Raw genomic sequence first — 24,293 nt, forward strand, 5'->3', positions numbered from 1 at the left:
GTCACCACTAATCTTTTACCTCAGTAACTCGGGGCAGGGGGTTATGGCGGGGGTGTTACCCAGTTACTCTCTGGAAAGGTGTGTGGGCTATGTGTGTGTATAAAAATATATAAAACATTAATGAAAAGACACTTGGAAATACCAAGACAGACATATCCAGGATAAGTTAGTGTTCTGTTAAAGTAGTAAGAGGTATTTATTCTTGTCTGGACATGCACCAGAATTAGGAATACTGCATTATTTGCACTGTGTTAAATGCAATGGAAAGTGGGTTGGTATAAACTATAAAATTATTATTTAGTGGCATCCTCAGGATCTTCCACTCAAAGGAAATGTATGAACTAGCTGTGGAAGAAAATATTCAGTGAATTTTTTTTTTCTTACATATGTACATTTAATATTTATGCATGTATGTACTTAGGCATACAGTCGTGTAAAAATACTCAAGCATATAGACACAGACTACTGTAAGGTTTGTTTCAATCTCATTTTGTTAGTAGATGGATGTGGGAGATGAACCACAGCTGATCAGAGCCAGTGTTTCAAATTCACGGGGGAAAAATGGCCAAAGTTAATTGATAGCATATAAATGGCAAAAAAAGACAGTCTGACCAAAGGCATTTCACACATCATGCAAGAGGGGAAGAAACTAGAGTATAATTGCAGAAATTATTCATTTCACTACTGTAAAAATACCAGTTCTGTAAGCGCTATAGAGAGCTTGCTGTTTGTGATCTTGTACTTGTACAGGTCGCCAGCTTCTTTTAAAAGCCATAAACAGAGTGTGGACAGAGCTTATCCACAGTAAAAAACAAGTTTTGGAAGAAGTTTTCAAAGTGACTCTGCCTGTCAATGATCGTGGCCAAGTGGACATAACCGTTGCAAGACCTTTTATTGAGGAAGCGAGTTTAAAGTGTTGGCAAAATCATTTGGGTAAGTATAGCAGTGATGCTATAGCTACTTCTTGACTCAGAAATCTGTTCAGCATAGGAAGCAGTTTTCCAGGAAAAGGACCTGGGATTCCTGGTGGACAACAAGTTAAAACAAGTTAGTTCTGTGCCCATATAATAAAGATGGTCAACTGATGCTTGATTGAATTAGCAAGAGTTTAGACAGCAGATAATAAAGTGCCATAGATGTGACTCCTTTGATGATTACACAGTTCTGAGGTAATTGAGGTTAACCTGGATGTATGGAAAGACTTTCTGGAAACTATCTGGAACCTTCTGGAATGCTTGGTTTTACAGTCTCTGTATTTCTGGATATGCTTTGTCCCTGGCTGATGTTTGCTCCATTTTCCAGTATCTCCCTGATAGTATATTTGCAGAAATGTTTTGAGTGGAGTCAGGCCTTTCTGAAGCAACAGAAAAGGTTGGGTTTTTTTAAAAAACCCAACTGTAATGGGGGGCGCTGTGGAAATACCTAAAAAGCGCTCCCAACACTTTGTTTTTCAGCTCATGAGAAGAAATGCATCAGTAGAGGGGAGGCTTTGGTTCCAGCCACACAGTCCAAACTTTCACGAGTTAGCAGTGGCTTTGGCCTCTCTAAACTGACTGGTTCCAGGAGAAACCGCAAGGAGAGTGGGCTGAATAAACACAACCTCTCTACACAGGTAATTTCTGTCAGTTAATAACATGCAGTCTAAAATCCAGCAGTGTGTGTTCAGGGCTTGTGATAAATATCCCAATGGAGGGAATCTTGCAGAGTGTGAAGTGGTATCTGGTGCTTGGTTTTCTTTCCCTTTTTTGACTGTCCAGACTGGGCATCTTGCTGCTGTGTGTCCTCATCTACTAGGTCCATCTGCATATCCTTAACATTAAGCCAAGAGTTAAACTCTTTGTTGTTGGTGAGACTGCTCAGGTGCTTCTGGATACATGTGTGCTTTATGCCTTTGCTAGTCTGGGTCTTCAGTTCAGTTTGCACTACTGCACTGAAATGGAAGCTGTGAGGCAGATGTTTGTCCTCTTTTCCATCCTGCCCTCAAGATTATGTGGTTTAGGAATAATCCCTGTATGACCATGCATGTATAATGACCAAACAAATGCTGCTTTGTGCTGATTTTATTGTGCTACAAAGAAGAGTTCAGCAAAGCAACATGTGATGGTAGAAACCTGCTTGCTTAAAAAAAATTCACTTTACAAACCTGCTTGCTAAAAAAAAATAATTTAAAAAGAAGTCCAGAGCAGAGTAGCACAGCAGGGGTGCTGGTGCTCTCAGTAGAACTGTACCTAATGGGGCAGTGCAAAGAGTGTAAATTATTTGGGGCATTGAAAACAAAGGAAAGAGGGGTTTGAAAGTTTTAGAGGATTAAGTTCTTATTGTATTTAGTACTTGAAACACTGGGGACATGTTGGTTCAAGGTGTATTCCTGTCACAAGGAAATGTTTAACTCCCGTTGACTTAATCTGCGTTTGTGTCCTCTGGAAAAAACATGTTCCTAGTTTTCTTTCTGATCTGCAAACTAGCCAATAGGTTTGATAAAACAAAGAATTCTCAGTGCTCTGTCCTTTCCCTGGTGAGCAGGCATACACTGAAAGTGAAAGGGAAGAAACTCACCAAGAGCTGATGGGAACTGTTGCTGACTGTGTCAATAGAGGAAGCAATAATTGAAAACAGGCATATTGTGGGACAGAGTGAGGAGGGATGGGTATCTTCAGGATTTCCAGCGAACAAGGGAGCATCCACAAGATATTACTTATAAGGAAACAGGGAAAAGTAGTAATATTTGTCAGTGCCAATGTTTGGCTGTTTGGGAATGTTCTGAGCTATTAGTCATGTGTTTCAAATATTTTCCAAATGTTTGCCAGGTTTTTTTTAAAGGATATTCCTACACGTAATTTTATCCCCTTTAGAAAAAGGAACAAAATAAGAAAACACCAAACAAAAACTTAAATACTGCTGTGTGCAGCAGTTTGAAATTCATCATCTAAGTAATTTTTTTAAAAAAACTATTATTTGCAAGCAAATTTAGCAAGGCGATGAATTCATACACCTTTTCATACACATTTATTCATACACATTTTCATTCAAACAAAATCTTCATAAAGTGTCATTCTGTCTGTTCTCTTATCTTTGTATTAGGAAATTTCCCAGTGGATGTTTACTCACATTGCAGTGGTTCGGGACCTGGTTGATATGCAGTATAAAGAATACCAGGAGGTATGGTGGCTTAGAGGATTAATTACCTGACACTGCTACTTTGGTCTGTTAGGTTATGCCAATGCCATTTCTGGCATCATGGGGCTTGTAAAATATTGGCTTGTCATAGGTGAAACACTTGAATGTTTAGATACAGTTGTTATTTTTCAGGGGTTTTTAAGTGCAGTCCAATAAACAAATGAGGAAACTCATTTTGATCTGGTTGTAGATTAAAAGTCTTGTAAAGAAGCTTAAATAGTCTTTACTTGGAAGTGCAAAGAAAAAATAAAACAGGGAACAAAAAGAGATTGGAAATACGCTGTCTTTCTAAAACATTGTGCAGAAGGAAGAGAAGATGTGGAGAAGCATAAAATTTTCTGATGTCATGCAGTGATAATAAGTGGCTGCTCTGTGCTTTCCAGAATGAAATTGTTGCACCCTGTGGTTTCTTCCAAACATTCTCAAAGACATTTGATTCAAAGTAGTTGCTGAGCTGCGTGCTTATATAAATCTTAAGAAATCAACTTCTGAGAGAAACAAGTCATTGAAAGCAATTAGTTAAAAAAAACAACCACCAAACTCTGCTTCATTAAACTTCTCTCTACAGTGCAAATATAGGCAGGAAGACCTCCAGAACTATTTCATTCTTAAAATCCTTTTTCAACTTCAGAGTGGTTTAGTGTTAACATTTCTTTCATGTTTGCCATTTAGAAATATATTCAATTAACAATGCAAACCAAAAAGCAGAGCTTTTACCGTCTTCTTTTATTTTTTTCTTTTTTTCCCCTTTCTTTTTTTTTATTTTAAGAAGATTACAGTATGACATCTGCTTTTATGGTAACTGACACCACAAATACTAGAAAATGGTGCTGGAATTATTACTTACTACTTGCTTTTCTGTAGTGTGGTTGAAATGTCTCTGCTCATATCAGAGACAGGTTTAAAAGCCTTGCTCCTGATTCATTTACCAATGTCTTTGTGTTCAGCGTCAGCAGAATGCATTAAAATACGTGACAGAGGAGTGGTCTCAGATTGAATACGAGTTACTCCGAGAGAGAGGTTTGTGGGGTCCCCCCATTGGCTCCCATCTGGACAAGTGGATGTTGGAGATGACTGAGGGTCCCTGCAGAATGAGGAAAAAGATGGTGCGAAATGACATGTTTTATACTCAGTATCCCTACATGCCCGAAGCTGAGCAAGAAACAAACTTGCTGGTAAGTGTTCAAGAGTTTGTGATGGGTAGTTTTATGTCCTGCTGCAAAATCTATTTTTTTTTTTATATAAGTTTTTCCTAAGAAATGTATTTTGCTCTGTTGGTATTATGTGGTATTCTGTCTGTATGTCCTAAATGCTTGGTAAAGCACTTGGCTCAAAACTAAAGGAACTTGAAGATTAGCAATTGCTACATCAGGTGAGGTATGCTGAGTGTTCCTTCCAGCAAACAACACAGGCACCTTCACAAGCCTCTAGAGGCTGAGAAGTACCATAACTATGGGAGATTTCAGTCTGAGCTCTTGTCCTTGTTCTAGATAATGTGGTAAACAGGGGTCTGGGAAAAAAAAAACCAAACAGAATATGGTCCTTGGTCTGTGAAATGTACTTTCATCCATCTGTGATTATGAAGGTGGGCTGTGTAGCAGAAATGTGTGTGGCCTTTGAAAGCTTGGCAGTTAGCTCCTTTTCATTTTGGAGCACAATTTTTAAGAAATGGAGCAGTCTTTATTGTGTCTTTTTAAGTATATGTATATGCATGCAGGAATCTTTTTCCTCAAATTAAGCCTGAGTGTCAAAGTACTTAGAACAAGTCAGTCACATCAGTCAGTCAGTTTTAAACCATCAAGTATATTTTGCCTGCTTGTGATCTGACACACAGTAGCTGTGGTGACAGTCTAGTTCACATGAAGTAGAGAACTGCCATCATGCATTCTTCTCAAAAGTGTTCTTTCTCTGATGCTTATGTAATTGATGCCCTGTTTTCAGTCTGACTTCTCAAGCAGACTTCCTGAGACATCTGATGATACCATTCCTCAAAAGGTAAAGAAACAAGTACACTGACTGAAAGAATGTCAAATAAATACAACTTTTTTTCCTCCTGCATGTTAGGCAACCTTAACAAGGCTTCTACATTTGGCTTTCAACTTGCTCTTTCAGTACATAATTCCAGGCCTAAAGGTTTTTTCAGTAATCACATTAGAAGACGTTACTGTGCTTTCCTCAACCTTCACCTAATAAAACTTTCTGTAGATCTTACCTTCTTTGCTGCACACTAACAGGCTGTGTTGGGCTGTGCTACCACTGTTCTCACTGTGTGAAGTGTTGTGGCTTTGGGGTCGGAACTAATGGTCGGTGGAACATGTTTAGTAATGGGCAACACGATCACTGGGAAGCACTTAGTGGGAAAGTGTTTCTAAGAGAGGATCTGGTGAGCATTTTTTCTCCTTTTTGACCATAATGGGCTGTAACAGGCCTACTTCTGTTAAAGCCCTTATTAATTTTGTCTTAGCTGGCTCTTCTCAATTTTACTCTTAACGAAGTATACATATTTGTTTAAAAAGTGTGAATCCTGCCTTGAAAAGACCTGCTTGGAAGTGGCTTTTCTGCAGTATTACTCTTTTCAGGATTATGTGCTTCTCTGTTAATTAGATTTGCAGTCTTGCCCATCACTAAGTACAATGTGTAATGTGCATTCACTCATTTTGAATTACCGTCAAGAAGAAACTAATACGTATAAATGAAAGTAATTCTATTATACAGAATATCTAATATAAATTGTTACTGTTGTCCTTTCTTCATCTTAGCAGTGCTATTTAGGCTTTCTCTTTCTAGGCTATAGATAAATTGTTTCCACAGGCGTTTTAAGCATTGTCTGAGTGGCATTTTTGTGGTGATAAGGAGTGAAGGCTTGGCTGAACATAAGTGAGCAAATTAGATCACAGTGCCTTAAATTTTTTATTTTGGGAACAGCCAGTTTTACATGAAATAATAACTCTCCATCTTGCTGATCTTAATCACTTCGTCACCCCAAGCATCAACTTGTAATAAAATTAGTTTGATTTTGATTTTTTTTTTTATGAGTCGTTTAGTTTCCCACTATACTATTATACAGTTAAACACAAAAAACCCCAGTAATTTCTTATTTTAGGTATGTCCAGTTAATACTGCAAAAGTGGAGAAGATCTTGACTTAAATGGCAGTGATATTCTACAATTCTGCATAATGTAAAGCACTGAACTGGATTTGTAATAATAGTATTTTGTCATTATCCCAACCTAATTTTGAAATTCATGGGAGATAATGCCTGCAAAACAAAAAAAAAAAATTATTGTGATGGAGAACTGAACAAATTGTAAAAACTTTCTGGAGTTTGAGTGTGGGGTTAAACAGTAGTCAGAGAAGAAAATTTCCAACTGCAGTATAAAATCAATGGGTTTTCATCCATCCGTGTGTTTCAGTTTTGAAAAGACCCTTGGCTCTCTAATAACAGTTTTATCTTCACCTGTATTTCCTGTGATCATTCTAACATATTAATTGTCCTCATTTAGTTCTTCTGAATGTTGCCTCCATAATCAAGGGAGGAACATAAGAATTAGCTTGTGATGGGGAATGGGATGGACAAGGAGGGGAAAAAACACCACAGACACACAAAAAATTCCAAACCAAACCAACAAACCCTCAGCAAAACAAAAACCCCCAAACCAAAAGACCAAAAACACCACCCAAAGGTACAAACAGTGCTCAAAGAATTGCTTCAGTTAAATGCATACTCTTGTGCCAGTCTACTGCCCATGAACCATAAGAATCTTTACCAAAAAGAGGAACAACTGAATTAGTGAAGAATTTTCGAACCTTAAAGCAGAACCCGTTAGTGCTTTTAGGTCATATCAACTTCCACATATCTATATCTTTCCTCGAGGCAATTTTTTATTCAGACTATTGCCTTACAAAGAAGTCATCTGTCTAACAAATAAGCTGCAAATGTTGTAGGGAGTTATGAAAGGTGACGAAATGGCCATCTGATCAATCAGTTTTAAGCACAAGAATCCCAGCCTTTCATGTCAGTTCATAACATACTGGCCACACTTCTTATTTCCCATGTTGTAGGTTTATCTGCAGGTTTTTCTGCAACCCCACTATTACTTGAGTGGCTTAGTAGCTGCCTTGCAAATTAGCTGACAGATCAGGTCTCCTGAGGAGTCCCTGTTCTGTATATGTGTTGGTGTATGACTGAGCACGCACAAAGCACTTGATGGGCATGCACTGTGCTGCACCCCCTGTTCCTGAAACACCTTCACTGAGTGAGGAGTTGACTGACCAAACAATTTCTTCAATTATTTCCAAGAAACCTGCTCGTTACCGCAGAGCCATAAGCTATGACAGCAAGGAGTACTACATGCGCCTGGCTTCTGGAAACCCTGCAGTCTTCCAGGATGCTATTGAAGAGAATACAGTGGGTGAAACAACTCAGCAGGAACCAGAACATGGGGAGGACACTATTGCAAGGGTCAAAGGTTAGATCATTTGGTTTGTCCTGAACTGTTTTCTTGAAATTTATCTGCCTTTATATCTTCTCATGCGTTTGCATAAAGATAAGCATAAGGAACCTGTAGGACTCTTGTTTTTCTGTCTTGGCATTGGGTTAGTAATTTGAAAGATGATAGGTTTTGTGAAGTTGATTTTTTTATGTTTCAGGGGTTTATTTATCTGTCTCTGTTCTTCTTTTCCAGGCCTGGTAAAGCCTCCCCTGAAACGATCTCGCTCTGCTCCTGATGGAGGAGATGATGAGAACCAGGACCAGTCACAGGATCAAATTGTTGAGGGGAGTTCGATTGATGAAGAGGAGAAGACTGACAATACAACTTTGCTTCGACTTCTTGAAGAAGGGGAGAAGGTACTGTGTACTTCAAACACACTAAGAAGTTACTGCATTGGAATTTCTGCATTACATGTCACAAGCATGAATAATGTCCTATATAACTTCTCTGATCTGCAGCTGAATTTGCTGTATATTTCATCAGTTTCTTCCTTGAAACCAAATGTGGGCTTTGGTTCAAAGAGATCCTGACCCTGAAAACCCTGTACTGGGAACATTCTTTTTTTTTAACTTCTGCCTAAAAGGGAAAAACGAACATGTCCTGAAATGAAAACTGTGAGTTATCCCATGCTTGGAATATAGTGTCAGCTTATTGAGTCTGGACAGAAAATATACAGAAAATATGAATGCTGAACTTGGCACACTGTCTATAATTAATTGTTCTCTTCATTAGAATGAAAAAGATTGATAACTGGTATTTTATCCCCAAGAACAACTTTGATTTACCATGCTGTATATTTAGACTTTGTCCATCTGAAGTATACCAGTAAATACAATTGTGATCATGATTGAGTGGTCTACAGGTTCTGAAATATGTTCAGGAAGCATAGTGCAAGTGGATAAATTGGTAAATAGATAAATCTGTATCATACTGAGAAGAATTTCTTTAACTCCCTCCCCAATTGCTAGTTGCAGGCATTATCTCTGATTAAGGGAGAAAATGACAGGATTTTTGCTGTATCTACAAGTGATCAAGATCTGTGGCTTGTTCTAACAAGGCAGTGGTCTGAGCCTGAGCTCATTAATGGGTTTTCTCGAAGTGTTTGCCTTTGATTACAGATCCAGCACATGTACCGCTGTGCCCGGGTCCAGGGCCTTGACACCAGCGAAGGGCTGCTGCTCTTTGGGAAGGAGCACTTCTATGTCATTGACGGATTCACCATGACAGCCACCAGAGAAATACGGGACATCGAGACGCTGCCTCCTAAGTGAGTGGATTAACAGAGTTTCCTCAGTCTTTAATAGCTGAGCAAGAAGTATTTAATGAGATTTTTGGGAAGTCAACTCCAAAACAATGTAAGGTGCAGGAAGAACTCAGGTGCAATTTCCTCTGTGCTTATAAATTGCTCAGTGTAGTATGGGATATTGTGAAAATCAGATTTTTCTGTAACTAGACTCTTACGAATTAAGAGAATAATTCTTTTAATTTCTCTTCTTTTTAATCACTTCTCTCTTGCCTGTTTATGTTGATTCACAGGATGCATGAGCCAATCATACCTAGAGGAGCCAGGCAAGGTCCAAGCCAGCTCAAAAGAACTTGCAGCATTTTTGCATATGAAGATATCAAGGAAGTGCATAAAAGGAGATACCTTTTGCAGGTAACTTGGACGCTATATTTGGATTGAGGAGACAACTTTGAAGTTTTGTGACAATGTTGTCATTTTTAAAAGCTAAAACCAGTATGTAACTCGTCAGTGTTTGGAAAGTGAAACTATTGACTGTGTTGAAGTGTTTAAGTTGGGCATCCTTGTTGGCTCACCCTGGTTATTGTGTGTGTCAGTGAATATAAGTGGTCCAAAAATAAGACATCTGGCTGCACTAAGCAAAGTCTACTTCTACCTAAGTTGGTGCCAGATGTAATATGACTAAGCTGGTCTGCACCTGACCTCCAGAGGTGATGAGTTAGTGTTGACATGGGTTTGTCCTCTTTGTTTTCAGCCAATTGCAATTGAAGTTTTCTCAGGAGACGGACGAAACTATCTTCTAGCTTTCCAAAAGGGCGTTCGAAACAAAGTTTATCAAAGGTATTGTAAAATAAGTTGGAACATTTAATATGAGTACTTGCAAATATCTGCGTTGAGCCGTTTTTGATGCCTGGTAGCACCTCAGTGCTGCACGAAAGAACCACTAGAAGGCGCTAAATGCCTTCAGCGAGAAACCTGTCATTTGATTTTGTTGAAGATGTTCTGTAGCAGAATCACAACAAAGTCTGTAACGGTACTAATTAAACTCTGATTCTCAGGAGATGACACACCCAGGACACAAACACTGATTGTAATCTCCTTTTCACTGCTGATGCAGGTTTCTGGCTGTGGTGCCATCTCTGACCGACAGCTCGGAGTCGGTGTCGGGGCAGAGGCCAAACACCAGCGTAGAGCAAGGGTAGGTGACTCTGTTCCTCACAAGCTCTAGAACTCATCAGTTTCCAGTACATGATGCTTGCATTAATGTCAGGATTATCTGGGGAGTTCTGCAACCTCTGTTTATAATTGGGCATCTCCAAAATAAGTAACTAGTGATGATGTGCTCCAGTTACTTTTAAGTGTATTTAAAACAAACACACAAACAAAATGACACAAAATGTCAAAATGAAACAAATGACAAAGAAAATGTCACTGGCAGCATTGGTGTATCCTCTTACTAGTTAATATAGAGTTTCAAGATTAATGTTGTCAGTATGCAGATACATTCTGAAAAGAATTAGAGTGCTGAAGCCATTAGATGTGTCCAAGTTCTTAAAAATATTTCATGCAGTAGACGCCACTGGCACTGAATTGCATGGTTAACATGCATAATTCTTACAGTATGTGTTTAGAAGTAAAAAAGAGTACTGCTAAAGACCCATTTCTCTAATTGTTGCAATTTACAAGATTTATTCCTGAAACTTTGAATTGTCTTGTGAAGATGTAAGCCAGATCTTACTGCTAAGTCAAACAATGCATGTTCTTCTTCCCATTAGGTCTGGCTTGCTTAGCACTTTAGTGGGAGAAAAATCTGTTACTCAAAGATGGGAAGTAAGTATCAAAATTTTAGGGATTACTTTATATTAAATTCTACATTTTGTAGTGATATGTAATTAATCAGTACACATAAGTTGCATCCTCTTATTCAAACAGCTGTAATATACTACTATAGAAAGTGTATCTCAGCATTTTAGTTTGTAATATTTCATTATATCATCTTCAAATAGGAAATGATTGTGCCATTGAAAATGCAGCTGGGGTGGGGGGAGGCTGTAGTCAAAGTAAGGTGACCATTGTAATATTGAAATAAGTTTCATATGTTTGTGGAGAACACTGAACACTGACAGTCTGGCAGTGTAGACATTTGATTGTTGTAAAGTGAAAACTTTACAGTGCTGTTATCTGTCTTCCTTAAGAGAGGAGAAATCAGTAACTTCCAGTACCTGATGCACTTAAACACTCTGGCCGGCAGATCCTATAATGATCTCATGCAGTACCCTGTCTTTCCCTGGATCCTCGCAGACTATGACTCAGAGGTAAATGAAGTACCTTGTCAGCCTTACCACTAATCTTTTATAAGTTGGAGGTTTTGCAGATATTACAGTTGGCTCATGCTCAGGTAAAACCAAGCATGGAACCTTTATCAGTAGTTCTTTTTTGTTTCTCCCACTTATCAGTGGTATGGTATGAGAGATTCTTGGCTGTCTCGTGTGTGCAGGTCCTTGCCTGTGCTGATTTTACAGATATTACAGTACACAGGTGAGGGCTTGGGATTTGTAGGGAGGCAGTTGTCTCTCTAGGCTGCATTAGTTCCTATAAGCCTTTACATTAGCTTTTTTCTGAATATTCTGAAGTCTCCTAAGCCCACAGAGAAAGCATCCTTGTCCAGAAGGCTGTGGTAGGGGCTACAATGAAATCTGGACCCATGGTGAAGAATTTGCTTCTGAAAAAGATGAAACATCCTATTAATGTCTTTGTGGTCAGGCATTACCATCAGCCAGACCATAACGTAAAATATTGTTAGTGTGCTTGTCGAGTATTCAAGAACAGAATTAGGGGGAATTGAGGACAGGATGAGGGGAGCAGGACAAAAGTTATCCAGAGCCCAGATGTGATTTAAAATAAAACACACTAACTCTCTTGGATCAGACTGAAGGACTGTTTAAAGCATATCCAACATTGCACCTGCTGTGTGTGTCAAAAGCAAAGATAACAGGCTCAGGAGGTATGTGGCATTAAATATAGTAATCAACAGTATTGAAGGGGTTTGATTTGGTTTGGTTTTATAAAATTGTTGTCTGTTTTATTTTTAAAGGAACTGGATCTTACAAATCCCAAAACATTCAGAAACCTGGCGAAGCCCATGGGAGCTCAAACAGAAGACAGGTTAGCCCAGTACAAGAAGCGATACAAAGATTGGGAAGATCCCAATGGTAAGTACTGATCCATCTTTCAGGAAGAGCAGAGGGAGGTGTGCCTGTCATGTCATGGGAGAGACTCGTATTTTTACATTATGGGTAAAGAGGTCTGGATATGGATATGCAGAACTCTACTATGTTTTTTAGTGACTGTCCAATGAACACTGAATTAGAGCAAAGGGGTGTTGGTTTTCTTGCTGTTTGTTTTAAATACAAATGACAGGTTTTGTTTATGTGTAAAAACAAAGACAAAACAGTTGCACATTTAGAGGAGTTTAAAACTGTCTAAAGTCTGGAATGGGCAGGCACATGAAGCACAATCAACTCTGTCTGCTAATACAATTTGAGTGCTGTGTCATGAAAATAAGTACTAGAAAGAATGAGAATAATACTTCTGCATTAGCAGTATTGTACCTTTTTCATTTCTGATCTTAATGCATGTTTTTTGGCTAAAGAAACAGCAGGTTTTTGACTAAAAAAAACCTCAGAATGAGATGCAATTAAGCTACATATTCATGATTTTAGAGCTTCCTTATATATTGAAAAAAACCTTTTGTATGGCAAAGCAACTCTTCTTATATGTTTTTATCAAAGACAGAGGCTTGTTTAACTACTGCAGTGCTGTTCTGTATCAAACACAACAGAAGGTGGCAGAGACATTCATTTCTAAAAATGTATCAGTATTTTCTAAGTGTGTTTATAAAGACTTTTCACCAGGAAATTAAGAAAGTGAAAGCTGTACATAATCTGTAGCCAACAATTCTGATATGTATTTCTGCCTAAGGCTTTAATTCCACAGTAACTGATAAGTCTAAAAGTAAAGAAAAATAATTCACAGTTTTTTTAAAGAACGTTTCTTCAGCAGAAATCTCCATAGCTGCACTGCAATGTTTCAATTAGTTAAAATAAAAAATGACTAACCATTCAGTATTGCTTTGCAGAGGCCCACTGATTTAGGGCTACTGGACTGCGGCCAAAACTCCAGGGTTGACCTTGACAAAATATAAAGCTTTCAAATTTCTGAGAATGAAAATTTCAGATTCCAATTTTAAATGTGACCACGGTCACAGAGTAATTAAAATACAGTACTAATTCTTTTTTTTCCAGTCAGTACTGAATTTGTCACCTAACTGCTTTATTTCTTCTATATTTCTGATGTTTAATCTGTAGGGGAAACCCCAGCTTATCACTATGGGACCCACTATTCATCAGCCATGATAGTGGCTTCCTACCTTGTCCGGATGGAGCCTTTTACTCAGATTTTCTTACGGTTACAGGTAAAAATTACATCACTTCGTATTTCTTGCCTGCTATGTATTTCAGACATAACTGAAAAATATGATCAGTCAGCTTTGTTTTCATCAAATATTGTGGAAGAAATACCTTTTGGCAGAGTTGTTATTGCCTGGCAGGTTTTTGATGTATCTTTTAAAAAGATGTAATGAAATACACTTTTTTTTCCCCTTGTAGTATGAACATTTTTCTAAATGTACGCAGAACAAAGTATCACCAGACAAAAACCAAAGCAAGTTTTGTAGTGAAAAATACTTTGCTGCCCATGCTTTATTTGTATGTTGTTGAAAGAATCATATGCCAGTTGTTTAGTTTGCTGCAGGTGTTGAAAGATTTTTATTTTAAACCAGTATGTTTATCCAAAGAGACATTTTAGTACTGAGTGTTAAAAGAAACAAAAGTTTGCAGGTCCTGGAATTGTTTGCCAGTTTGATGGGTAATGCAGTTTGTAATATTACATGTCACATATTTTCCTAGACAGAAACCATCAGGCAAAAAAGATTTGTGTTTCTCTGTAAGAGACTGAAGTCAGACTGGATATCTCTTTTCTTAAAGTTTTGTATCTCGGTGCTCTATGTTTACAATTACTGTGTTCCAGAAAGTAATGCAGCTGATCAAATCCATTGTGTTAGAGGAAGAAACGTGCTACGTTCTAGTGTCTTTATGAGGCAGAGGATGCTCTGATTTGCCTTCTTGATAAAACCTGCTGTGCTGAGAAATAACTGTGGTGTTGGTGTGCCTCCGTTTCTGTCCCTCAGGGCGGTCACTTTGACCTGGCTGACAGGATGTTCCACAGCGTGCGCGAGGCCTGGTACTCAGCGTCGAAGCACAACATGGCAGACGTGAAGGAGCTCATCCCAGAGTTCTTCTACCTCCCTGAGTTCCTACTGAATTCCAACAATTTTGACCTAGGTAGGCAATAAGAGCTTGATAGCATCTCTATGGGTGTAAGAACAGTGCCAGACAGTCCAACATGAGATAAAAGCGTCTCCTGATACAGGCAGAACTGAAAGGTGACTTGCCCATTCTGACATGAAAGCAAAAGCAGGAGTACTTAAGGTATTTCCTGATACTTTATGTTTATTCAGTGTTGTATTTGCAAGTCTGAATGATTCAGAACTCATCTTTTCACTGGGAGGAGTGTAGCAGGAGTTGTTCTTTCCACTGTGATACCTCAGATTTATTTTTTCGGATTTATCATTTAAGATATTTTATCAAGCAATGAGTGTTCTTTTTAAGCAGTTCATACAGAGTTTTTTCTGAGAATTGCTGAGCAAGTCACTGAAATACCCAGAAAGGTTTTTTGTTTGAAGTGGTTTTACTCGATTTTGGTGTTGTTTTTTTTTTTCATTCAAAATGCACAGATAATCATATTTTAGTTGGAGTTTCTCTACTTTGCATTTTTCTTCATGTAACTTGCTACTCCATGATGGTGTTCACTATCTTTGTGTGCTTATTTTTTCAAGCTTTGCAAAATCTGTTTGGCAGTCTTCACTTTTAGAACTTTGTTTTGAAGTATTCCTAATGGTTTTGTTGAAATGTCACAGCTTTTGTGACAGTGATACTCAACAGGAGTCAGATATCACACCTGTTCTCTGTAGGACATGCATGTTACTTAGGGTTTTTTGTAACTCTTAACAGTGGCATTAAGCTCTTATATTCTGAGCTCTGTGCTGTGAACCTAACAAGCAACAGCACAAGTACATAACTGAGAAGTCTCACCAAGTACATTTTTGGTAATCACAATATGCCCCTATTTAATGCTCAGAGTGGGAATGGGGCTGTCCAGGGCAGGATGAATGTATTGTGCCCAGACCATGCCCAGGGGAATCACCTATATCCTTGGACATGGAGCTTGGGGAGGATACCAGTTAGCTGCTCATTGTTAGGAAACGAATATTTAGCCTGTATTCCTATGATGTGTAGCCATTCTCATGGGTAGAACAATAATTCCATTACATGACACAGAATGTTTGTATTGTGATGTTCCGCCAGGGTCTCTCAGTACAGTTTGCTGTTACACTGTCTCATACTGGGCTTTATTTTCTTCAAAAAACACTCATTTGACATGTCATTGCTATATACATGCTAAGCAGATGCCAAATACAGGTTATTGCCCTCTCTTAAATTGGGACCAGCACGTTTATTTCAGTTTTCCTCACAGAATGAGAACAATGAAGTCAAAGAGAAGATAAGAAAATGACCCTTGCTGTGCTGATTCCTCTGTGTGCAAAATGGGCAGCTGCTATGGTAGCAGTTCCCAGTAGCAGGGTTGGCTGCTCAGGTGGGAGCTAAACTGGCACAACAAGGTTCTGGCTGTGCAGTGATCACAGAGGGCTGTTTTATTGGCTGGTGTTTGCATTAACTTTCATGCATGGCAGTGGATCTTTCCTGTGACAGGAAGAGAAAAGCATAAATTTACTTAAATAGAAAAATAGACAAAATAATCATGTTCCAAGAGCACTTAAAAGAGAAACATAGAGGTTTTGAATTCAGACTGTACATTACAGCATTTTGAAGACTGAGGATGTGTAATCTAATCAACACCACTAGCTAGAAGAGTAATGTTAGTTTTGAAGACCATATGCTGAAACACTTCTTCAGAAAACTTAGCATGGAATATTTGAATTCTTCTTCCTGCAAGCCGTCTTGCATGAACAACCAAGGCAGAATTTTTCATGTTTTGTTGCTTGACAGTTAAAAACAACATAGTATTTTAAAGAAAAGACAAAAATGGCTTCCTTTATGAAACAAAGGTGTTAGAATTTGAATTTTTTTTCATAATATTTTTCACCTTTGCTGTTGCAGTGCAGTTTCAGTGCTTCTCTCCAAGCTTTTGTTTTCATTTTTGTCTTTTTAATAGGTTGCAAACAAAATGGCACTAAACTTGGTGATGTCATACTCCCTCCGTGGGCAAAAGGAGATCCTCGTGAATTTATCAGAGTTCATCGGGAGGTAATTTGCACTTTAGTAATGACAATAGAAAACCTCAGTTGGGACCTTCCACTGCATATTAATCTAAGCTCAGTTTGTGTGGTCACAGTTAGCAACCAGTTTGTGAGTTCAGGGTTGATGGCTGATTGTTGTCAAGGTCTGTAGAACCAGCGTTTCCTCCCCTTCCTTTTTGACCAGGGAGTACATTGAGGCAAGACTTGCTTCAGTGAAAAGCTGTATCAGAACATAACAAAAACATGTCAGAATATGTTCTGCATTTTTCTTTGTGGCAGGTGTAGTAAGCTCAACCCATGACCAGTCTATCTAGTTTTAATGCATGCCCTTTGAATTTCAGGCTCTGGAATGTGACTTTGTGAGTGCACACCTGCATGAGTGGATTGACTTGATCTTTGGCTATAAACAGCAAGGTCCTGCTGCAGTAGAAGCTGTAAATGTCTTTCACCATCTCTTCTATGAGGGGCAAGTGGACATATATAACATCAATGACCCATTAAAAGAGACAGCTACCATAGGATTCATTAATAACTTTGGACAGATACCAAAGCAGGTATACCCTTTGTAGAATTCTTATTTTGCGGTTAACACTTAAATTGAAATGTGTTAATGTGGAACAAGAAGGTGTTTTAGGAGTAAAACTTGTTCTTCCAGTGATATGAAATCATTTACATTTCTGTCATACATGATGCAATGATTAACTTTAGGCTTTCCCTGTGAGATTAGAAATGTCTTTTTTTTCCCCTTTACATCCTTAAAGGCAAAATGAATTATAACTCAACTCTAAAAATCAATATCAAAAAAAAAAAAAAGTATGTTCCTGCTGCAAAGTTAGAGGGGAGGAGTGAAAATGTAGTTTCAAAGTAAAGCCTAGTGTTTAGGTATTTTAGGTTATCCTGTAAAAAAATTATTTCTATAATAGCTATGCTTCCTTTTTTTACACCAGTCTCTTGACGTTCTACAGGGCTTGGCCACATCTTTTATTTGAAGAATATGTTGCAAAAAAAATTAAGACTTTTAATTAAGAAGCTATGACTCTTGTAGGACAGCTGTAGTTGAGATAGATAGACACATTTTAAAGCTTTAAAGTTTTTTTTCTCTTTAAGAGATTAGATTTAATATTACATTTAATAATTTAAAGTTTTACTTTGTGGGGTTTTAGGTTTGGGGAGATTGACTGGGGTTTTTTTTTGGTTTTTTTTTTGGTTTTTAATTGTGCATTTCTTTAGAGTCAGCAGTTCACTGGGAACCCCACCAATGTGTTGGAAACTTTAGACTCAGCTCTCAGCACTTAATGTTTTAGGACAGCCACGGGATATTTCCTGTGGCAACTCACTGACAGCTGTCGGTCTCTCACAGCTTGGAAGGAAGGCTAAGAACTGTTCATCTGTCTTCTGTGGCTTTTCTCCTTTTCCTTCCTTGTGCTCTCTCAATAATCTAATTATGCAGTGGCTGCAGGGTTTTCTCCTCTTACATAATAACCAGTCACTGGGTTGTGATGATAATCAGACATGGTCCAGCTAAAGCCAGATGAACAGATAGGGGTGGGGCAGGGCAGGGCAGTGGAAGAGCATTGCAGCTGAGTCTGAAGGTCTGCCTGAATCTTCCAATGTCTGTTGGATACGAATGTGGTGAGATCTACCAGAAACTGCATGAGGAAATAAGCTGCAATAAAGTCAGGAAACTCAACTTCTTCCAGTCATTTTTGGTGGTGAGTGCTCTTGGAGCACATTTTTATGTGACTGTTGAGTTTTTCTGTTACCCTCTGACTTTCCACAGAGGATCCAGGGCAGGCTGTCTCAGGAAAGGGCTCTGCCCTTTTTCACTTCTTTGCTGCACGGAGATGTAACATGGAGACTACATCTTCTTTATCTCATCTCTTACACTAGTAATGCACCTTGTAGTTTGGTTTTCCATTTTAAAAGTCTGTGATGCAAAACGTTGCAGAGCTGATGTGATGTTTATAAGAGGGCTCTCACCGACTGCAACGGGCCTGAGATGCCACACCTTGAGGGGCAGAGCAAAATGAATAAGCAAGAGGAACAGTCATTCAAAGGAGGAGTTGGTTTTTTTGTTGCTGGAATTGGAGAGTTTTGAGATCCGTTGTCCATGTGAAATACTGTATGATGGACCTTCTCTCTCAGTCTTCCCATAGCCCAGCCAGACAGGAGGCATGCTATCGTTCAGGGAGGGGGGTGGCATGCAGGCTGTGTTGTTATTTGTACCCAGGGGGTTGGTACAAGCAGTAGAAACACATCTACACCGTCATAGTTCAGCTACCTCAGGCTTATGCATGTTCCCTCTGCTTTGGAAAGGCAAACAGGTAGCACATTTCGAGGGGCTCAAAGGAAAACAAGTTTCAGCATTGGAATTTCAGTTCTCCTTTCAGTGCTGTAGTAGCCTCTCTGTGAAAGAGCTGTTGAAATCTTGCAAAATACCACTCCACGTTTATGTTTGTGAGTTACATATTGTAATACATAGCATCTACCACCTAAGGTGTTTATTATTAATTTATCAAGTGATAAACCTTAGTGTGTATCACTGATGAACATGGCTTATTAGAAGCAACGATTGCCTTGTTTAACACTGGAATGGTCACTGAAGCGATAAAATGTAAATTCAGCCCCTCATAATGAAAAGCTATGCAGAAGATAATCAGGGACTCAGATGCCTTTCTTGTGCATGATTGTCATATGGGGTCCCATTCCACACCCACCCATGCTGTTACTCTGTTCTTTGGTAGCCTGACCACCTCCAAGCGAGTGAGCTGCTGTTTGTGGGACGCAGTTTGTTTCAAAGCCAAAACTTAGCTTTCAGTTTACCATGGGTTAGAATTTCTTACCGCGTTATGCATCAGCTTTGGGATTTTTGCTTGCTTTAATTCAGCTGCTTTTGCAGCTGGGAGCAGCTTTAAAAAAAACTTTGCTCCTTGGAGGATTTCATATTGTTTGTTGAAGTTTTTTTGAAATGATTGCCGTAAGTTATTAGTGAATACGAGAGAAGTTAAGTAACGTTTGCTGACCTGCAGAATTTTTAGGAGGTAAATTGGACTTATTTATGATCTTTTTACGCTTGTGCCCTTGTAAGCCTGTAATTTTTGATCGTAATTAGTTTCTTGATGAATTTCAGCTCTTCAAAAAACCACACCCACCAAAGCGTGTTAGAAGCCGACTGAATGGAGAGGCTGTGGGAACCTCTGTGCCTCCTGGTTCCACAGGTGACAAGATTTTCTTCCATCATTTGGACAACCTGAGGCCATCTCTTGCTCCAGTGAAAGGTAAACTGTAAAGCCACAGTAATTGTTCCTGTTTCATCTTCCAAGCATTCAGAGTTTCAGCAAGATAGTCCCTTTTCATCTTTTGCTTAGTTCTGATATTGCTACTGCCTGTAGTTTTGTGAGAAGGGCAAATTTAAAATACTCTAATGGTGTAAAATTATGTTCTTAGCTGCTTTAAAGTGTACTTGGGAAGCACCAGTTTAATATAACTTTGTTTAAACAGAGGGATAAAATGGGGCCCAAGCACCTCTTTACAGAGTTTTAGTTTAACAAACAGCATTCAGAGTATGTTGCTTCTGGGCCTGCACTAACCTCAATTTTTGTGATTTTCATGGCAAAAGGCTTCTTTGTTGCAGTGCCAAGAAATACTGAGAAGTATTGGCAGGAAAGGGTGGTGTTGGTAGCTGCACTGAGACAAAAGAAGGTGGTTTTTGACTTAATATTTGACATTATACTGAGCAAAAGTTAATTGTCTGTGAGGCAGGTAAATGCTATACAGTGATTTCTTTCCTAGCTGAGTCAGTGACTGTGCCTGCCTGCTGTAAAAAGAGAGGATGTACTATTACACAGGGCATAGTAGGGCTTAAGTGTAGACTCTGAGTCAGGAAATTAGAAAGAACTAATCTATATTTGCAAAGCTTGGGGAAAAACAAATAGGACACTACGAGCTGTAGTCAGGAAAGCAGCTTGTGGGAATGTTTGTCCAAGGTGTTGGAATCAATATCAAAAGCTTGTTTTTATTTGTGTCAAAAATGTTGCAATCACTTTTAATGACCACAGGCATCTTGTCTGAGGAACACCTTATGCAGCCTCACAGATAGCATCAGAGCTGTCTGTGGTCCTCAGAGTATTCTTCCCATTGCTGGTGGTGCTTAGGTCTGTGTTTGTTAGGAGTGAAGCAAAAGTTGTCATCACTGCAGCTGAAACAAGGATTTGTATAAATAGCCAATACAGAGACCTTGCTTTTGCAGAACAGCAGGTACTTATTGGGATCAGCACTAAAACATAACCCCATCTTCTTTTTAGAGCTCAAGGAGCCTGTGGGACAGATTGTGTGCACTGATAAAGGCATTCTGGCAGTAGAACAGAATAAGGTTCTCATCCCACCTACCTGGAATAAAACCTTTGCTTGGGGCTATGCAGACCTCAGCTGCAGACTGGGTACCTACGAGTCAGACAAGGTTGGTAATCTGAAATCTGTTTTGGTGCTGAATGTACCAAAGCAATTGGTACTCAATAGTGGAAAAAAATCCAGCAGTGGAAATTTCTTTCACATGTGAATGAAATAATTTTGTACCGCGTAAGTTTTTTTGCTCCTTACCTGGTTTTCTTCATCGGAGCGCTGGCAGAATAACATAAACCAACTAATATGAATGAATTAAATCTGTGCAATTAAAGCTCATCTTATATTACCTCAGGAGGCATCTTACAGAGGCAGAGGTTGGAATTGCTTGTGTTTGAGGAAAAACTGCGTAAGGGGTAGCAGTGATATCTTAGTGACTTAATGAATGTAAGGTGGCAGTCAGGTTTTTGTTTTTTATCCTACCAAATACTGGTCCTGCAAGTAATTCTTCTTTGTTTTCTTTATTTTTAGGCAGTGATAGTTTACGAATGTTTGTCAGAATGGGGTCAGATACTGTGTGCCATTTGCCCCAACCCCAAACTTGTTATCACTGGAGGAACAAGCACAGCAGTGTGTGTGTGGGAGATGGGTGTCTCCAAAGAAAAGGCTAAAGCCCTCACACTGAAACAGGTAAAATACAGTAAAAATGCCTTTTATTTAAATTAATGTTACAGGATCAAAGTTATTATTTCTCCCTTAGTAACCTTTGAAACCATGAGTCCAGCAGATCTTTGGAGAAGGGAGGAGTCGAGGTACAGATCTGCATCGAAAGTGGGCAAAATGCATCTTTAAAATGGCATCATATCTAAGGATAGTGGAACACCAGGAGCTTTTGGTAGTGATGTTAACAAAACTGTACAGGTGTGTTTTGTGAAATGATCTGCTTTATTGTAGTGTTATATGTAACCCCCCATCTAAAAACTGTGTCAGGAAGGACGGTGAAAGGAGGCTACCTTAAAGGTTAATTTTCCTCTTTTTAAATTGTTTTTTTTTAAATTACTTTTTCTTTAAAAATGTTCAAATTACATTTCTGTGCAAAACTTTTGTCTTTCTGGCAGTAATGTCTGTGGAGCAGAGTATACTTCTTTAGGATCACCTGAAGTTTTTTCTTGCTTTATTAATTCAAGACAGCAAGTTCTAATCTAAAGCAAGCAGCTGGGCTTTAAAGTCAGTTGCAGCTAAGTGCAGAGAGGGTTTTTGTGTTTACTAAGGAAAAAACAAACAAAAAATCACAAAATGCACACACAAACAAACAAGAAAACCCAACCCTAACTAAATCCAAATATTCTAGGAACTGTGTATAATTGTTATAGGTAGTTAGGTTGTAGAGTGTTACTGTTCCTGTTGGCATCTTAACAGTAGGACTTTTTGTTAGAGAAAAGTTTTCACTCAAACTTAAGAAATTTAGAGAATTATTTAATAACTTCCCTTGCTCGCTATCTAACAACTGTACAGAGCTGTGTTTCCAAAGTATTTTACTTCAGAACAGTGCAAGATAAAACACTGTATGTTAAATTTCAGGGTAGTATATTGAAGGCCATCTACTGTACTTCAGCCAATGATTTGTGACTGAGTATGCTGCAGTTAAGCCTAAAATATAAAAGTTGGGCCTAATATGAGTAGACACTTGTATTTTTCTCCTCCTTCCAATTCACTTTGCCTTTTTGGTTGCAGCTCTTTCTTGTCTCTTTTATCTTCTCTTAAACATCAACAGAAGTTTATAAAGGAGCCATTAGTTTCTGTTCTCAGAATGTAATTTCAGGTGCAGCCTGGAACACATTCTGACCCTATAAACAGGCTACTGCTCCAGAATGGTTTTTACCCAGTGTAAGGCTCTATGCCATTAGACTCTTGAAATTCTGTTTTGACAAAGTACTTTTTAAATGGGAAAAAAATTATTAGTCTATCATTTTCAATTATGAAAATAGTTATCAACTGAATGCTTGTAAGGCAGCTGCATCTTCTGATAGAATATTCATGTTACATTATCTGAATCTTCCAGATAAGAGGGTTTAATGTGCAATTTTTGTGCTCTCTCCTGATTTCAGCTTGTTCCTCCTGACTTGTGTTTTGCAGGCATTACTGGGTCATACTGACACTGTCACATGCTTAACAGCATCACTGGCTTATCACATAATTGTGAGTGGATCACGGGATCGCACCTGCATCATCTGGGATTTGAATAAACTCTCCTTTCTAACGCAGCTTCGAGGTCACAGGGCTCCAGTTTCAGCTCTCTGTATAAATGAATTAACGGTAAGAACCAAATGCCACCCATTCAATGCCATTCCATGTGGGAACAGTAGCAAGAGTAGGAAATTGTTAAACCGAGGAAAAACAAACTGGGCTCTTCTGTTAGTTTGTCAAAAATCATATAAATCATCTGAAAACTTAATTAGCTGGTTTAGGAAATAATTTGTGTCTTTTGTCCAGAGTTACCCATGGATTCATTCCATGCAGAGTAGCTTGAGCTCAGCAGAGGTTATTAACAGTGCTAGAAGTAGTATAGCTAGTGTGACATTCAGAATAGGTTGTCAAACCTGCCACAGGAGCTAAGAAAAGGTTTTGATATGTGACTTTGGCTGACTTCTCTTAAGCTTAACATAAAGGAAGCAGAAGATACCTTGGGTGAAGCTGCAGTGCCAGTTGTAGTGGAAATGGACACATCCTAAAAGCTTGTATGCCTGGTGGTCCTATGAGTTACAGGTCATCATTTGTGCAGCTCCCATGCATGGTCAGCAGGGCTGGATGGACCCTGTTGCAACTGGAGCAGATGTAGTGATTGAAATCAAGACAAAATGGGGCTGTAATGCACAGAGGGGGGTAGCAAGAGGCACAGCTTATTAGCTGTTAGTGGTCTGGTTGTAGTGTTGCCAGTGCTTTAGACTGCAGCTCCTGTTTTCTCTCTATACTAGTTTTGACTGTTCCCAATAAGGAAGCAAATGAAATTTAAGGTGGTACATGTCTGTGAAAAAGAGAGGCGTCAACATTAGCAGAGTCTTTGGAAACTGAGAAGGGAAAGTATTGAAAATGTGCTGTTGGATTGTTATGCTGTGAGTAGTGGAGGAATTGGTCAACTCACTGTACCCTGTAAATACAACAAATAGGTTGCTACTAAGTCTAATTTTCTAGGTATAATTAAAAAAAAAAGGCATATAATCCTAAAGGTTTCTTCAGGTGGCCAAACTCAACTCGACTAAAACTTCTTGAAAAGTTGAAACTTCTTGCCAACCTGAACTTGGCTGAACTTGGTTTATGATCGAACCTGGCTTATATTTTTGCTGAAGACTTGTATTGAGGTGTTATTTGTCTTTGCAGGGAGATATTGTATCCTGTGCTGGCACTTACATCCATGTGTGGAGCATTAATGGCAGCCCTACTGCAAGTGTCAACACTTTCACTGGCCGAAGCCAGCAAATTATGTGCTGCTTTGTGTCAGAGATGAATGAGTGGGATACCCAGAACGTCATAGTAACGGGGCATTCGGATGGAGTTGTCCGGGTAAGTGCCAGGAATCGCCGCTTGGAAAATTAAGTTTACA

General features: G+C 38.8%; 1 protein-coding gene across 8 annotated transcripts in view; it reads left to right on the forward strand.

Annotated features, from left to right (window-relative positions):
- Nucleotides 1-24,293, forward strand: part of WDFY3 (WD repeat and FYVE domain containing 3) — a 132,558-nt gene that overhangs the window by 100,637 nt on the left and 7,628 nt on the right. For 6 of the 8 annotated variants that reach the window (XM_018073410.3, XM_018073365.3, XM_018073370.3 and 3 more), the window contains 23 exons: nucleotides 751-933; nucleotides 1,455-1,612; nucleotides 3,082-3,159; nucleotides 4,125-4,352; nucleotides 5,119-5,172; nucleotides 7,478-7,646; nucleotides 7,863-8,026; nucleotides 8,789-8,937; nucleotides 9,207-9,327; nucleotides 9,668-9,753; nucleotides 10,031-10,111; nucleotides 10,689-10,743; nucleotides 11,109-11,228; nucleotides 12,008-12,125; nucleotides 13,281-13,387; nucleotides 14,162-14,315; nucleotides 16,267-16,358; nucleotides 16,693-16,905; nucleotides 19,482-19,629; nucleotides 20,656-20,810; nucleotides 21,224-21,382; nucleotides 22,829-23,008; nucleotides 24,071-24,253. In XM_018073410.3, coding sequence (XP_017928899.1) covers nucleotides 751-933; nucleotides 1,455-1,612; nucleotides 3,082-3,159; nucleotides 4,125-4,352; nucleotides 5,119-5,172; nucleotides 7,478-7,646; nucleotides 7,863-8,026; nucleotides 8,789-8,937; nucleotides 9,207-9,327; nucleotides 9,668-9,753; nucleotides 10,031-10,111; nucleotides 10,689-10,743; nucleotides 11,109-11,228; nucleotides 12,008-12,125; nucleotides 13,281-13,387; nucleotides 14,162-14,315; nucleotides 16,267-16,358; nucleotides 16,693-16,905; nucleotides 19,482-19,629; nucleotides 20,656-20,810; nucleotides 21,224-21,382; nucleotides 22,829-23,008; nucleotides 24,071-24,253 — 3,155 coding nt within the window. The remainder of the gene's footprint in view (nucleotides 1-750; nucleotides 934-1,454; nucleotides 1,613-3,081; nucleotides 3,160-4,124; nucleotides 4,353-5,118; nucleotides 5,173-7,477; nucleotides 7,647-7,862; nucleotides 8,027-8,788; nucleotides 8,938-9,206; nucleotides 9,328-9,667; nucleotides 9,754-10,030; nucleotides 10,112-10,688; nucleotides 10,744-11,108; nucleotides 11,229-12,007; nucleotides 12,126-13,280; nucleotides 13,388-14,161; nucleotides 14,316-16,266; nucleotides 16,359-16,692; nucleotides 16,906-19,481; nucleotides 19,630-20,655; nucleotides 20,811-21,223; nucleotides 21,383-22,828; nucleotides 23,009-24,070; nucleotides 24,254-24,293) is intronic. The other 2 variants (XM_018073382.3, XM_018073397.3) reach the window with 1 other exon arrangement.

This window comes from Manacus vitellinus, unplaced genomic scaffold (assembly GCF_001715985.3).
Source record: "Manacus vitellinus isolate BGI_N305 unplaced genomic scaffold, ASM171598v3 scaffold_0_pilon, whole genome shotgun sequence".
In the NCBI taxonomy this organism is placed as follows: domain Eukaryota; kingdom Metazoa; phylum Chordata; class Aves; order Passeriformes; family Pipridae; genus Manacus; species Manacus vitellinus.